Source organism: Ranitomeya imitator, chromosome 1 (assembly GCF_032444005.1).
Source record: "Ranitomeya imitator isolate aRanImi1 chromosome 1, aRanImi1.pri, whole genome shotgun sequence".
Taxonomy (NCBI): domain Eukaryota; kingdom Metazoa; phylum Chordata; class Amphibia; order Anura; family Dendrobatidae; genus Ranitomeya; species Ranitomeya imitator.
This window is the reverse complement of record NC_091282.1, coordinates 723,487,665-723,501,767: the sequence shown is the minus strand read 5'-3', so window position 1 is coordinate 723,501,767 and position 14,103 is coordinate 723,487,665. Positions and strand designations below refer to the sequence as shown.

The window sequence follows — 14,103 nt, the reverse complement described above, 5'->3', positions numbered from 1 at the left end:
AAATCTTTTTAGATGTCTTCTTGGACGCCTTCTGCGGTGGATCTGCCATGGCATTTTTTAAAAAATTCTATACGTAGTAAAGTAAAGGTCAGGTCACTTGTTTTAGCCACTTTACAGTTTTTAACGTAGCGAGAAAAAAAACGGAACAAGTCATTTTGACAAAGCTGTGCATACTTTCATTATTTTTGGAGGGTTTTTAGCATTATGAGGTGAAATCCTCTAGAAAAACATGTTGTGTGCACATATCCTATCTCAGAAAGCTCTAATAAGATATTAGACAAATCTTTATACTGTAGCCATAAGATGTATTCTAAGACCATATTGTAAATGTCCTGTATTGGTGGTCTTGTACAGTACTTACGATTCTTCCATAGACTTTAGATAAGCGATTTTTCTCTCTAACACATCAATATCCCTCTCGTGTGCTTTCCACTGACGCTCCTCCGACTCCAGATTCCCAGATGGCTCTGAACTCTCCAGCTCTTTTCTCTTCTCCTGCATCAGAGTTTCCATATTTTGACAGTTTTGCAGAAAAGTCTTCACATCAGCCAGGCCGATAAGCTCTGCACCCTTTTCCTCTTTCAGAACTTCCAAGCGATTCCAACTGAGTGGAATAAATATTATTATTTCTTTAGTCATTTATTTTATCAAGATCCAAGTCCAACATGAATAGTATGCATTATCAATGGGGTTTTACCAAAGATAACATTGATGTCCATTAATGACTGTAACTAGCATGAAACCCCACTAGAAAGGATGGATATCAGGATTCTTATGCCTTTGTATTTGATCTATGACTTATCACCAACTTTTCAGAACATTTCTATTTCCTGCTGAGCATGTGATTCAAATCAAATGGACAGCAAAAGAGGCAAAACTGGATTCAGACAGAACCTCGGCCCCTGTCATCCAGTATAATGAGGAAAACAGGGTACAGAGTCTACAATTTTGTACGCTTTAATTTTTTAAGCTATCCCACAAATTCCCTAGTCTGATCAGCTGTGCTATCGTGTTTCAGCAACGGACCTATTAATTAATATAAATAAAGAATTAAAAAAATATTTGTGATCATTTTTTTTAGAAATGCAAGCGAGATACCTGGTGGTATAACTTACAAGACTGAAAGGTGTTGTCTGGCTGTTATTTATTTATTTTTAAAATCTTATTAATGGCTTGTTACTCCCGTTTTGACTCTTCCTTCCCAGTTTCTGCTTTCTAGCCCCTCTGGACAGACAGTAAATGTGCAGTTATTTCCTGTGTGTCGAGAAGGACTAGCAAGCAGAGACCGGAAAGAAACACAAACAGCATCAGAACTGCACTGGCGGCATATCAGTGAGAAGAGTATGGCTTTTACAACATTCTAAAAAAAATTTTGGTATAGACAACCCCTTTAAAAAGATCTCATGCTGACGTATTGGTGCTGAACAACACATTCTTGTCTTGTGTAGCCTTGCACGGACTCCACATCACCGTCTTGTCTGGTCTTGGGAACCAAGACAATGTTAAACTAGGAGGACCACCTGTATACAACTTGAATTACTATAGTGATTAATGACCACTGATAGTTAACCCAAGGTCTTAATGACAAAGCCAGTGAGTAAGACCAATAAAGTTACCACACCTTTTACTAATGGCCTTCATGTGGTCCAGAATTTGATTTTTCATGTCAGGAGCAATCTTGACTAATTCATTTGCCATCTTGTTAATCTCGCCTAGACGTGCCTTACCAGCTGCCAGATCAGTCAGGAAATTCTGGAATTAAAACATTCAATGTTACTTATTAAATGATTAAAATATTTACAGCGATGTCCAAAATCTGTTGCCATCTAAAAACAGTATGCTGCGGGTCACCATGATTTATCACCATCTTAATAGCCTGGATGACAGAAAAACTAAATTAAAAATAATTGAAAAAATGGGAATATATATATATAGCAGGAAGATGCTCGGACTTAAAGGTGATCTGTCACCAGGTAAAAAGTGGCCAGTCTTATCTTATTTTATTTCCTCTCCTCCTCTGATTATTCTGTTTTTCCTTTTTTTTAAATACGCCATATGGCCTTGGATATATGACTTTTATTTTATTCAGTGCTATTTTTACATTCTTTACAAAAGGGGCAGTGCTCACAGGGTAATTATGCAGAGAAGCCTTAAGACACGCCCTAGAAAATCCTGTGAGCCATGCCCCCTTGGTAAAAACAATAATATTAACACTAAATAGAAAGGTCTCTGGAACAGTATAGCATATAAAATAAAACAAAAAACAAGCATGGAAGCAACATCTGATGAATACAACATTGCTACTCAATGACTGAAATAATAACAAAAGGCGCCATAGAACCTAATGAGCAGAGACCAAAGTAAAATAACCTTCCTTACAGGTTACCTGAAAACTGTTAAAATGTTTGCCCAATGCATAATTGTGCAAAGATTTTGTGAGTTTTTGCATATTTATGATAGTCCTGGCCAGCTCCGGACACTTTTTGAAAAGTGGGCTGAGCTTTGCTGTTACTGTGTGACTCTTTTAGTCTTTGCCTTTAGTCTCGAAAGCTTGCAATTTGTTACCATCTTTTCAGTTAGCCATTAAAAGGTATCAACCACTGAGGACTCTCAATTCTAAATATTTTTCTATCTACTGGCTAACACGGTACCAAGATATATTTCTTTCCTGTGTGACCAAGTAAAGCAGACAAATTAATCAAAACTTCATCTCTGAACCGTGTACATTTCTTGCTAAGGCCCACAGCGTTAAGAAACATGCACCTCTTAATGCATTTTTGACACATTATGCCACACACTCTTCATCAAGACTGGCATGCAAAACGTCAATCTTGGTGAATCCAGGTCTCAGGGTGCTTTTGCATTGGACCATTGTCAGCAACTTGTTTCCCAATAATTGGACAGTTAAAAGAGTCTGATGATCACTAGACAAACACATGTTTGTTAGTCGGGTGAAACTATATTTAAGCTTGCTTAAAAATAATCGTTATTGGCAGTCTATGTGTACAGAACAATCATTTTACTGATCATTATGTGCATATGGAAGTTGGCCTGTGTAAACAGGATTCTATGCAGTTGTTTAATAGCCACCATCAGCCAGTTTAAATGATTCGTCGGCAATAAAGCACTTTGGGCAAAAAAATAAATCTTACTGATAAATATTTCAAAATGATTTTGGAAAACTCCTGCAAATTTGAGCTAGTTTTATTTTGTTCACAGCATATGAAAATATTATGCAGATAACTCTGCCAAGAATATTTATTAGTTCTTACACAATGTTCTTTTGTAACCGGATAAAATAAATTTCCTAGATCTGTCAGAGCAAAGCTGAAAATTATGCTTGGAGGAGCTGCTTTGTGAATCAAGATTCAAATTTAGTATTTAAATGAAAACCATATTGTGTTCTTGAAAGGTAAAAGGACAGAATGACAACTATCATTAGCCTGCAAGCAACAAGGAATCAAGAACAACTAGGATAGCAGGTAGTGCACAAAGCAGCCACAACGCATGTTTCGCATTACCTTCTTCAGGGGTGTTAACACGAAAAACTAACACGAAACACATGTTGTGTTTGATTTGCACCTACTTGGTATTCCGGTAATTACTGGTTATTTATTGAGGAATTGATTTGACAAGTATTTGGTATTTTTTAGGATTCGCCTATGCTCATGGTGATATCATTTATTTTTGTATGTCTTGTGTCTTGCTTTATTGTATGCTATTTCACTTGATTTTATACTTTTTACATACAATATTGATTGTGCCTAATTACTAGGAACTCGTGTGTATAGCCAGTGAACCAGGGTACTTGGGCCGGACCTTTCTGCGTCGGTCACATGTCCTATGCATCTTTAGTTCTGTGTGTTTATAAGAATTAATAAAGATATTTGTATGGTTTTGTATTTAGTTGTCACATTGTGCACATTCTTTAGTTTCATTTGCTAGTGTTTTTTAAGGCATTTATTTCAAATATTGGGCAAATATTGGATTATTTTAAGGATAATGGTGGTCTCTCAACTACATTTTGGCAAGGAGTGATTCGTGGTGGTGGATGCATATAACAAGACTACTACTGTACAGCCCTTTCAATAAAAAATGTACCGTACAATTTTGTCAATTGTATGTCAGTTTAGTTTAGTTTTCGAGAAAAAAAACAGTCTATGGGTAAAACAATGCTAGTTTCTAACATATGAGTGCACAGAGCTGTATGCAGGTTCCCTCTACAAATACGGATGTGACTGGCCTAAAAATGTAAATGTTCACGTGAACTGAACCTAATAGCTTTTTAACCGACACGGTTTGTAAGGCTAATGTGGTTCCCGTGTCTGTAGAGCCACAAAATGCCTGCGTGTGTGATATACTTTTATCAGTATCAGCTATGGTGAGGGCTACGTTCTCTGCTGTTATGACTGCATCCACACATTTTACCCAATCCCTTAGGCTACGTTCACATTAGCGTTGCGCGCCGGTGCGTCGGCGACGCAACGGCGACGCAACGCACGACGCACAAAAAACGTGCGCAAAAACGCTGCGTTTTGCGACGCGTGCGTCGTTTTTTGACGAAAATCGGACGCACGAAAAATGCAACTTGTTGCATTTTCTTGCGTCCGACGCTAGCGTCGGAAACGACGCACGTGTCGAAAAACGCTACCAAAAAAACGCACGCGTCCCCTATGTTAAACATAGGGGCACGTCGCCGCTGCGTCGCCGACGCAACAGCGACGCACATTAGCGGAACGCTAATGTGAACGTAGCCTTACTGAGGATTGTGCACTTTTGCCTGAACCAGGAAGTGTGCACGGGAGGAGGTGCTTGCAATATACAGACACTACTGCAGAGCAGTGAAGATGTAGGAAGAGGCAGCATGATGGAGGTCCTCAGGCAGAAGAGAGGAACATTCTCTCTCTGCCATGACAAGTCGCAAGAGGCAGGGTATCAGTCCCTAGAGCACAGAGACTTCCAGGGTCTGTGCTGAACTGAAAGACTTCATATAAGGAGCAGTAGTGTGGGCTTTTGCCCACGAGCTCAGCAGTGCATAGAATCAGTGACACTGCTGCAAGAGAAAGTGTTTTCCACAAGATTCAAGCTGCCTGCACTCTGGAAGGGATCATGGATCCAGTAACTGTTTACTTTGGACCCCTGGGGGTAAAAAAAGAATCCTTTACCAGAGGTATAATTAGCAGCAGGAAGTCTACACTACATCGCAGCAGAGAAACTGAATGCTCACCATGCAGGTCTGACCAATACTCTGTGTATGATTTGCATGAAAGCGTCTGGAACTGTTTGCAGAACTTCAGTAAAATGTACAAACTGATCATTACCCTGTCTAACGCTGATTATTATCTGCTGCACAATTCCTGTTCTAACTCCCCTGGGAGCCAGCCCTAGTTGGGAAAGGGTTAATCATCTGGTACTGTCCATCACCATCTAAAATTCAGGTAACCTCTTCTGTGCGCAACCATACCATGCCGAACATCCCAACTAGCGTCACAAACCATTTTATTATTAACCCCCACAATTGACAAAGACTGGTGCGAGCCCTCGGACGGACTCGACCAGCACTCAGAACTGCCGTGACTCAGTACCATTACTGGAGGGGCCCAGCTGAAGCAGCACACTAGCTTTTAGTCACTGTTGCCCCGATATATCATGACTGGCACTATGCGCAAATTTTACGACTTTTCAAAGCAATTTAGGCCAGAATTCTGAATGTCACACCAGTAATAGGCCACCTACCTCATACTTTTGCTGCATGACCTCCACATTTTCAGGGTTTGGCTGAAAAGTCTGAAAAATTGTCTCCTTGTCATCCATCCAAGATTGGAACTCCCCACAAGCGCTGTAAAACTGATACAGACGGACCATTTCTTCCAAAACTTTCTTCCTTTTCTACAAAACAAATATAGAGTCAGATTTCTGCCACAATTTAAAAGATAAGAAAAAGATTCCTGGTACTGAAGACAAAGATATGACACCGATGTCATCACTTCTGCCCACAGTTATTGCATAATCATAGAGAGCTCTTTGTCCTGTAGAACTTAAACATTTAATGGCCCCTTGGAAAAGCTCCGATTGCCCCTTATTGTTTACCAGCAGACATGTTTTGTGAAAAAGTGGACCTGATCCATAATTTTGGAGGCTGACAGGCCTTTGCATATCCCATCAGGGATCACAGTAAGAAAATTTGAAAGTCGGGAAAGGGTTGCAAGCTCTGACACCATGCAAATAGAAGTTATCATCACCAGAAATATCACCTTCTACAAAAGAAACTTTGGAGAGATGCAGTGAAGAGTCTCAAAGCAGAGACTGAAAAAAGTTGAGGTCTCATGGTTCCACTGAGTGGTGGTGCACAATGAGCCACTCGTTGTAATAAGATCTTCTGTCCCTTCAAGGAAGGGGAGGCCGAATGGAGAAAACCCATGCGATGGAAATTGCCCTGTTTAAATTTGTGAGAGTAGGACCTTTCTGTTCACACTAGTGAAAGTGGGAGCCTACCAATTTTTGCATAACATGTTCAAAAGCTACTGCACATAATACTACTAGAAAGATTAACATCTTGAAGCAAACAGGGATGCCAACTGTCCAGAAATTCCAGGACAGTCTGTAAAAATAATTAAGTAAATAAGGCAGCACACTGCAGCGCTAGAACATGCAAACTTGAAATACGAAATTTGAACTGCATTACTGCACTAGAAATATGAAAAATGAGAGCTTTTAGCGCATAAAAATGGCCAATTTTATGTGTACCTGGTAGCCCCTTTACGGCATCTCTCTTATACCAGGTCCTACACTTGCCTTACCTCGCTGAGAATAAACGTCTCCATCTGAATGGGTACATGTGAAACCTCTTCCTAGACTAAAATTCTCTCTCTCTGTGGAGGGGTATTGGACCTGCTGTAATTAAAACACCTGTGGCTAGGAGGCGGAGTGCACGATCAGAAGGCTAAAGAATACATTTCAAAAACCTGACCTGCACATCCAAACATAGACCAAGTGTGAACAGGTGCTGAACCTAGAGTCGCCAACTCGTATATAGTTAAGTAAATAAGGCAGCACACTGCAGCGCTAGAACATGCAAACTTGAAATACGAAATTTGAACTGCATTACTGCACTAGAAATATTAAAAATGAGAGCGTTTAGCGCATAAAAATGGCCAATTTTATGTGTACCTGGTAGCCCCTTTACGGCATCTCTCTTATACCAGGTCCTACACTTGCCTTACCTCGCTGAGAATAAACGTCTCCATCTGAATGGGTACATGTGAAACCTCTTCCTAGACTAAAATTCTCTCTCTCTGTGGAGGGGTATTGGACCTGCTGTAATTAAAACACCTGTGGCTAGGAGGCGGAGTGCACGATCAGAAGGCTAAAGAATACATTTCAAAAACCTGACGTGCACATCCAAACATAGACCAAGTGTGAACAGGTGCTGAACCTAGAGTCGCCAACTCGTATATAGTTAAGTAAATAAGGCAGCACACTGCAGCGCTAGAACATGCAAACTTGAAATACGAAATTTGAACTGCATTACTGCACTAGAAATATGAAAAATGAGAGCGTTTAGCGCATAAAAATGGCCAATTTTATGTGTACCTGGTAGCCCCTTTACGGCATCTCTCTTATACCAGGTCCTACACTTGCCTTACCTCGCTGAGAATAAACATCTCCATCTGAATGGGTACATGTGAAACCTCTTCCTAGACTAAAATTCTCTCTCTCTGTGGAGGGGTATTGGACCTGCTGTAATTAAAACACCTGTGGCTAGGAGGCGGAGTGCACGATCAGAAGGCTAAAGAATACATTTCAAAAACCTGACCTGCACATCCAAACATAGACCAAGTGTGAACAGGTGCTGAACCTAGAGTCGCCAACTCGTATATAGTTAAGTAAATAAGGCAGCACACTGCAGCGCTAGAACATGCAAACTTGAAATACGAAATTTGAACTGCATTACTGCACTAGAAATATTAAAAATGAGAGCGTTTAGCGCATAAAAATGGCCAATTTTATGTGTACCTGGTAGCCCCTTTACGGCATCTCTCTTATACCAGGTCCTACACTTGCCTTACCTCGCTGAGAATAAACGTCTCCATCTGAATGGGTACATGTGAAACCTCTTCCTAGACTAAAATTCTCTCTCTCTGTGGAGGGGTATTGGACCTGCTGTAATTAAAACACCTGTGGCTAGGAGGCGGAGTGCACGATCAGAAGGCTAAAGAATACATTTCAAAAACCTGACGTGCACATCCAAACATAGACCAAGTGTGAACAGGTGCTGAACCTAGAGTCGCCAACTCGTATATAGTTAAGTAAATAAGGCAGCACACTGCAGCGCTAGAACATGCAAACTTGAAATACGAAATTTGAACTGCATTACTGCACTAGAAATATGAAAAATGAGAGCGTTTAGCGCATAAAAATGGCCAATTTTATGTGTACCTGGTAAAAGTCTGTAAAAATAAGGCACTTTTTTGCCATTTTAGTAAAAAAAAATTGATGAGTCCATGATTTTCTTTTTAAGCTAAAAAAAAAATATATACAGATTATTTTAACTTTATCATTTTACAGTTTACAGTGAAGGCAGCTAATGTCTTTATATCAGGATGTTGGGCTGCATGCATGGATCACTTATAATAATAGTTTATTATAGTTTTCCAATGTGTCCGTATACAATATTGTCTGTTTGATAAGCTGTCCAGAAGAAATAAAATGTCAAATTGGCAACCCTAGTAGCAAGTTTTCATTTAGGGAAAAGCTCAACCAGAGATTGATGACATTTCTAATTCCATCTATACTTGCAAGTGGAAGAGCGTACAAACGTATTACCTTGGCCAGTTGCTGAAGATTCTCATAAGAAGCTTCTATCTCGTCCTGCACACCTCTGATTTTGTCTGGTGACATCTGAGGGTCTTGTTTGGACTCTTCGGTCTCAGGGGGCATTAATGCCACGTAGCTTCTTTTTTGTGGTCTGCTCCTTTCTTGTGTTATAACATTTCCTGTCTTTTTCTCCTGCTGGAAATCAAATGAAAAAGGATGAATTCATAAAAATGATATCAGAATACACTAAACCTAATCATGTAAACTATTGTAAGTGGACAGAACAATTGTCAATCAAATGGGAATGTAGTAAACATGCACTTTGACACCAAACATTGTAATTTTACCTTTAAGACAGTGCTAACCCTAGTTTCTAGAAGGTTGCAACAGTGTAAATCCCATCAGGTATTATGATGTCAACTATTCTGAGTAAGGTCTGCCATAAATTGCCGTTTATCCTTGACCTCTTTATTAGCAGCCAACCAACTCACCTTCTTTGGCTTCACTGAAACCTGGCTCACCCCCTCTGACTCAGCCTCTCCAGCTGCACTTTCTTATGGCGGATTCCATCTCTCTCACACCCCTCGCCCCAGCAACAAATGTGGTGGAGAAGTTGGCTTCCTCCTGTCTGATACCTGCTCCTTTACCCCAATTCTGCTACCACCCTCCACTACTCTTCCCTCATTTGAGGTGCACTCCGTCCGCATCTACTTCCACTCCAACCTCCAGCTGGGTGTCACCTATCGCCCCCCAGAACTAGCCATCTCCACCTTTCTCGACCACTTCACCACCTGGCTACTTCACTTCCTGCTGACATCCCCACTATCATCATGGGTGACTTCAACATCCCCATTGACGCTTCCACCCCAGCTGCCCGTAAACTTCTATCACTCACTGCCTCCTTTGGCGTCGCTCAGTGGTCCTCCACGGCCACTCACAAAGATGGCCACACGCTAGACCTCATCTTCACCCACCCCTGTTCCCTTACTAATCTCACTAACTCACCCTTCCCCCTGTCTGACCACAACCTACTGTCATTCTCTTCCCTCTCCTTTCCTAGTGTGCAGCCTCCACTCCACAAACTCACTCAGCCTCGCAGAAATCTCAAACACCTCAATTTAAAATCACTCTCTGAGTCCCTTCTCCTTCTTACAGACATAGCTTCCCTTCATGACACAGATACTGCGGCCACTTTCTATAACACCACAATAACAGCAACACTTGACTCGGCTGCCCCCCTCAAGCATAGGAAAACTTGTACAATCAACAGGCAGTCCTGGCTGACAAGCCTGACCAAAGAACTGAGACAGGCGTCCAGGGTCGCTGAGCGGAGATGGAAGCGATCCCATTCTACCGAGCACTTCAACGCATACAAGCAGTCCCTTGTCCACACTCAAGTCCACACTCACTGCCGCAAAACAAACTTCTCATCTCTCATATCCACCCTGTCTCACAACTCTAAACAGCTTTTCAACACTTTCAATTCTCTACTCCGTCCCCAGCACCTCCCTCCTCTCCTCTCATTTCTGCTGAAGACTTTGCCTCTTTCTTTAAGCAGAAGATTGATACAATCAGAGAAAGCTTTGTCCTGCAGCCCCCAATGCCCCTCTTAGCTGCTCAACCCTGTTCCTCCAAAACCAACTTCTCCACCATGACAGAAGATCAGCTCTCCACCCTTCTGTCAAGATCACATCTCACCACTTGCACGCTTGACCCGCTCCCATCCCACCTCATCCCTAACCTCGCCACAGTCTTCATCCCAACCCTAACACACCTCTTCAACCTCTCACTCACAACTGGTATCTTCCCCTCATCCTTCAAGCATGCCAAGATCACACCCATCAAAAAGCCCTACCTCGACCCATCCTCTGTGTCTAGCTATCGCCCAATATCTCTTCTCCCTTATGCCTAAAAACTACTGGAAAAGCATATCCATCTTGAACTGTCCTCCTACCTCTTCTCCTGCTCCCCTTTGACCAGTTACAATCTGGCTTCTGACCGCACTCAACTGAAACTGCCCTAATTGAAGTCACCAATGACCTACTAACCACCAAGAGCAAGCGACACTACTCTGCCCTCCTTCTCCTAGACCTGTCTTCTGCCTTTGACACTGTCGACCATTCCCTCCTGCTACAGATTCTCTTATTTCCTGGCATCACAGACTTGGCCCTATCCTGGATCTCGTCTTATCTAACAGACCGAACATTCAGTGTCTCCCTCTCCCTCACCACCTCCTCACCTCGCCCCCTGTCTGTCGGTGTTCCCCAAGGCTCAGTCCAAGGGCCCTGCTCTTCTCCATTTACACCTTTGGCCTGGGACAGCTCATAGAATCCCACGGTTTGCAGTATCATTTCTACACCGATGACACGCAGATCTACCTATCTGAACCCGACCTCAGCTCTTTACTCACCAAAATCCCACAATGTCTGTCTGCTATTTCAGCTTTCTTTTCTGCTGCTTTCTAAAACTGAACACGGACAAAACAGAATTCATCATCTTTCTCCTCCACCTCCACCAAACCTATCCATCAATGTCAATGGCTGCTCACTTTCCCCAGTCCCGCATGCTCGGTGCCTTGGGATGATCTTTGAATCTGCCCTCTCTTTCAAGCCTCATATCCAAGCCCTTGCCTCCTCCTGCCGACTCAAACTATTAATATTTCCCGGATCCGTGCATTCCTTGACCATGAAACCACAAAAACGCTAGTGCATGCCCTTATCTCCCGCCTCGATTACTGCTACCTCCTGCTCTCTGGCCTCCCCTCTAGTACTCTGGCACCACTCCAATCCATCCTACACTCTGCTGCCCGACTAATCAACCTGTCTCCCTGTTATTCCCCAGCCTCTGCTCTCTGCCAAACCCATCACTGGCTTTCTATTGTCCAGAAGCTCCAGTTCAAAACCTTTACTATGACATACAAAGCCATCCACAACCTGTCTCCTCCATGCATCTGTGACATGTCTCCCGATACTTACCCTCACGCAACCTTCGATCCTCTCAAGATCTCTTTCACTACTCCCCTCTTATCTTTTCTTCACACAATCGCATACAAGACTTCTCCTGTGCTTTCCCCATACTCTAGAACTCTCTACCCCAACAAATCAGACTCTCGCCTACCACGGAAACCTTCAAAAAGAACCTGAAGACCCAACTCTGCAGACAAGCCTACAATCTGCAGTAATCCTTAGTCTGCTGAACTGCCGTACGACCAGCTCTACCCTCTCCTAATGTATCCTCACACATCCCCGTAGACTGTGAGCCCTCGTGGGCAGGGTCCTCTCTCCTTCTGTACTTGTGTGTGCCTTGTATTGCTCATTATTGTGCTTGTCTATATTTGCCCCTTTTCAAATGTAAAAAGCCATGGAATAAATGGCACTATATAAATGTATAATAATAATAAAGACACATTACTCCAAATAATTACTTCATTATTAAAGAAGTTGCTGGCAATATGATATTGACTAACTATTTCCAGGATAAGTAACTAATATTAGATCAGTAAAAGGCCAATACCCAGCACCCCAACCAATCAGCTAGCAACTCTGGTGACATCTAGCTGTAGACATTGCACTGTGTAGATGTGTAGTGGCCGCTGCAAAGTACAGCAGAGTAGCTCTGTTCGATGTTTAACAACAACTGATCAATGACCAGATGTCGGACCTCACTATTCTGATATTGATTCACAGGAGGACTAAGAGGACAGCCAAGGAGGCCTTCAGCAGGCCCCAGCCACCCTGACAACACTTAGAGTGCCTTGAGAAAGTATTCGGCCCCCTGGTACTTTTCAACCTTTTCCCACATGTCATGCTTCAAACATAAAGATACCAAATGTAAATTTTTGGTGAAGAATCAACAAGTGGAACACAATTGTGAAGTTGAACGAAATGTATTGGTTATTTAAAATTTTTAAGGAATTTCAAAAACTGAAAAGTGGGGCGTTCATTGTGGATCTCTGAATGATCCAATGTTGTCCTAAATGCCTAATGATGATAAATATAATCCACATCTGTGTAATCAAATCTCTGTATAAATGAACCTGCTCTGTGATAGTCTCAGGTTTCTGTTTGAAGCAGAGAGAGCATCATATAGACCAAGGAACACAACAGGCAGGTCCGTGATACTGTTGTGGAGAAGTTTAAAGCCGGATTTGGATACAAAATGATTTCCAAAACTTTAAACATCCCAAGGAGCACTGTGCAAGCGATCATATTGAAACGGAAGGAGTATCATACCACTACAAATCTACCAAGACCCGGACGTGCCTCTAAACTTTCATCTCAAACAAGGAGAAGACAGATCAGAGATACAGCCAAGAGGCCCATGATCACTCTGGATGAACTGCAGAGATCTACAGCTGAGGTAGGACAGTCTGTCCATAGGACAACAATCAGTCGTACACTGTACAAATGTAGCCTTTATGGAAGAGTGGCAAGAAGAAAGCCATTTCTCAAAGATATCCATAAAAAGTGTTGTTTAGAGTTTGCAACAAGCCAGCTGTGAAACACACCAAACATGTGGAAGAAGGTGCTCTGGTCAGATGAAACCAAAATCTAACTTTTTGGCAACAATGCCAAACAATATGTTTGGCGTAAAGGCAACACAGCTCATCACCCTGAACACACCATCCCCACTGACAAACATGTTGGTGGCAGCATCATGGCTTGGACCTGCTTTTATTCAGCAGGGACAGGGAAGATGGTTAAAATTTATGGGAAGATAGATGGAGCCAAATACAGGACCATTCTTGAAGAAAACCTGTTGGAGTCTGCAAAAGACCTGAGACTGGGATAGAGATTTGTCTTCCAACAAGACAATGCTCCCAAACATAGAGCAAAATCTACAATGGAATGGTTCACAAATAAACGTATCCAGGTGTTAGAATGGCCAAGTCAAAGTCCAGACCTCAATCCAATCGAGAATCTGTGGAAAGAGCTAAAAAATCAAGCCTCACTGAGCTTGAGCTGTTTGTCAAGAAAGAATGGGCAAGAATTTCAGTCTCTTGATGTACAAAACTGATAGAGACATACCCCAAGCGACTTGCAGCTGTAATCGCAGCAAAGTATTAAGTTAACCCCTTTAACCCCAAGGGTGGTTTGCACGTTAATGACCGGGCCAATATTTCCAATTCTGACCACTGTCCCTTTATGAGGTTATAACTCTGGAACGCTTCAACGGATCTTGATGATTCTGACACTGTTTTCTCGAGACATATTGTACTTCATGATAGTGGTAAAATTTCTTTGATATTACCTGCATTTATTTGTGAAAAAAACCTGAAATTGGCAA

At 42.0% G+C, this 14,103-nt stretch overlaps 1 protein-coding gene across 3 annotated transcripts in view; it reads right to left on the bottom strand.

The window, feature by feature from the left end:
* SPTBN5 (spectrin beta, non-erythrocytic 5) overlaps positions 1–14,103 on the bottom strand; it is a 436,876-nt gene that overhangs the window by 283,414 nt on the left and 139,359 nt on the right. For 2 of the 3 annotated variants that reach the window (XM_069732520.1, XM_069732522.1), the window contains exons 13-16: positions 8,827–9,012; positions 5,737–5,889; positions 1,622–1,752; positions 362–604 (exon numbers count right to left, since the gene is read on the bottom strand). In XM_069732520.1, the coding sequence (XP_069588621.1) occupies positions 362–604; positions 1,622–1,752; positions 5,737–5,889; positions 8,827–9,012 (713 nt within the window). The remainder of the gene's footprint in view (positions 1–361; positions 605–1,621; positions 1,753–5,736; positions 5,890–8,826; positions 9,013–14,103) is intronic. The other variant, XM_069732521.1, reaches the window with a different exon arrangement.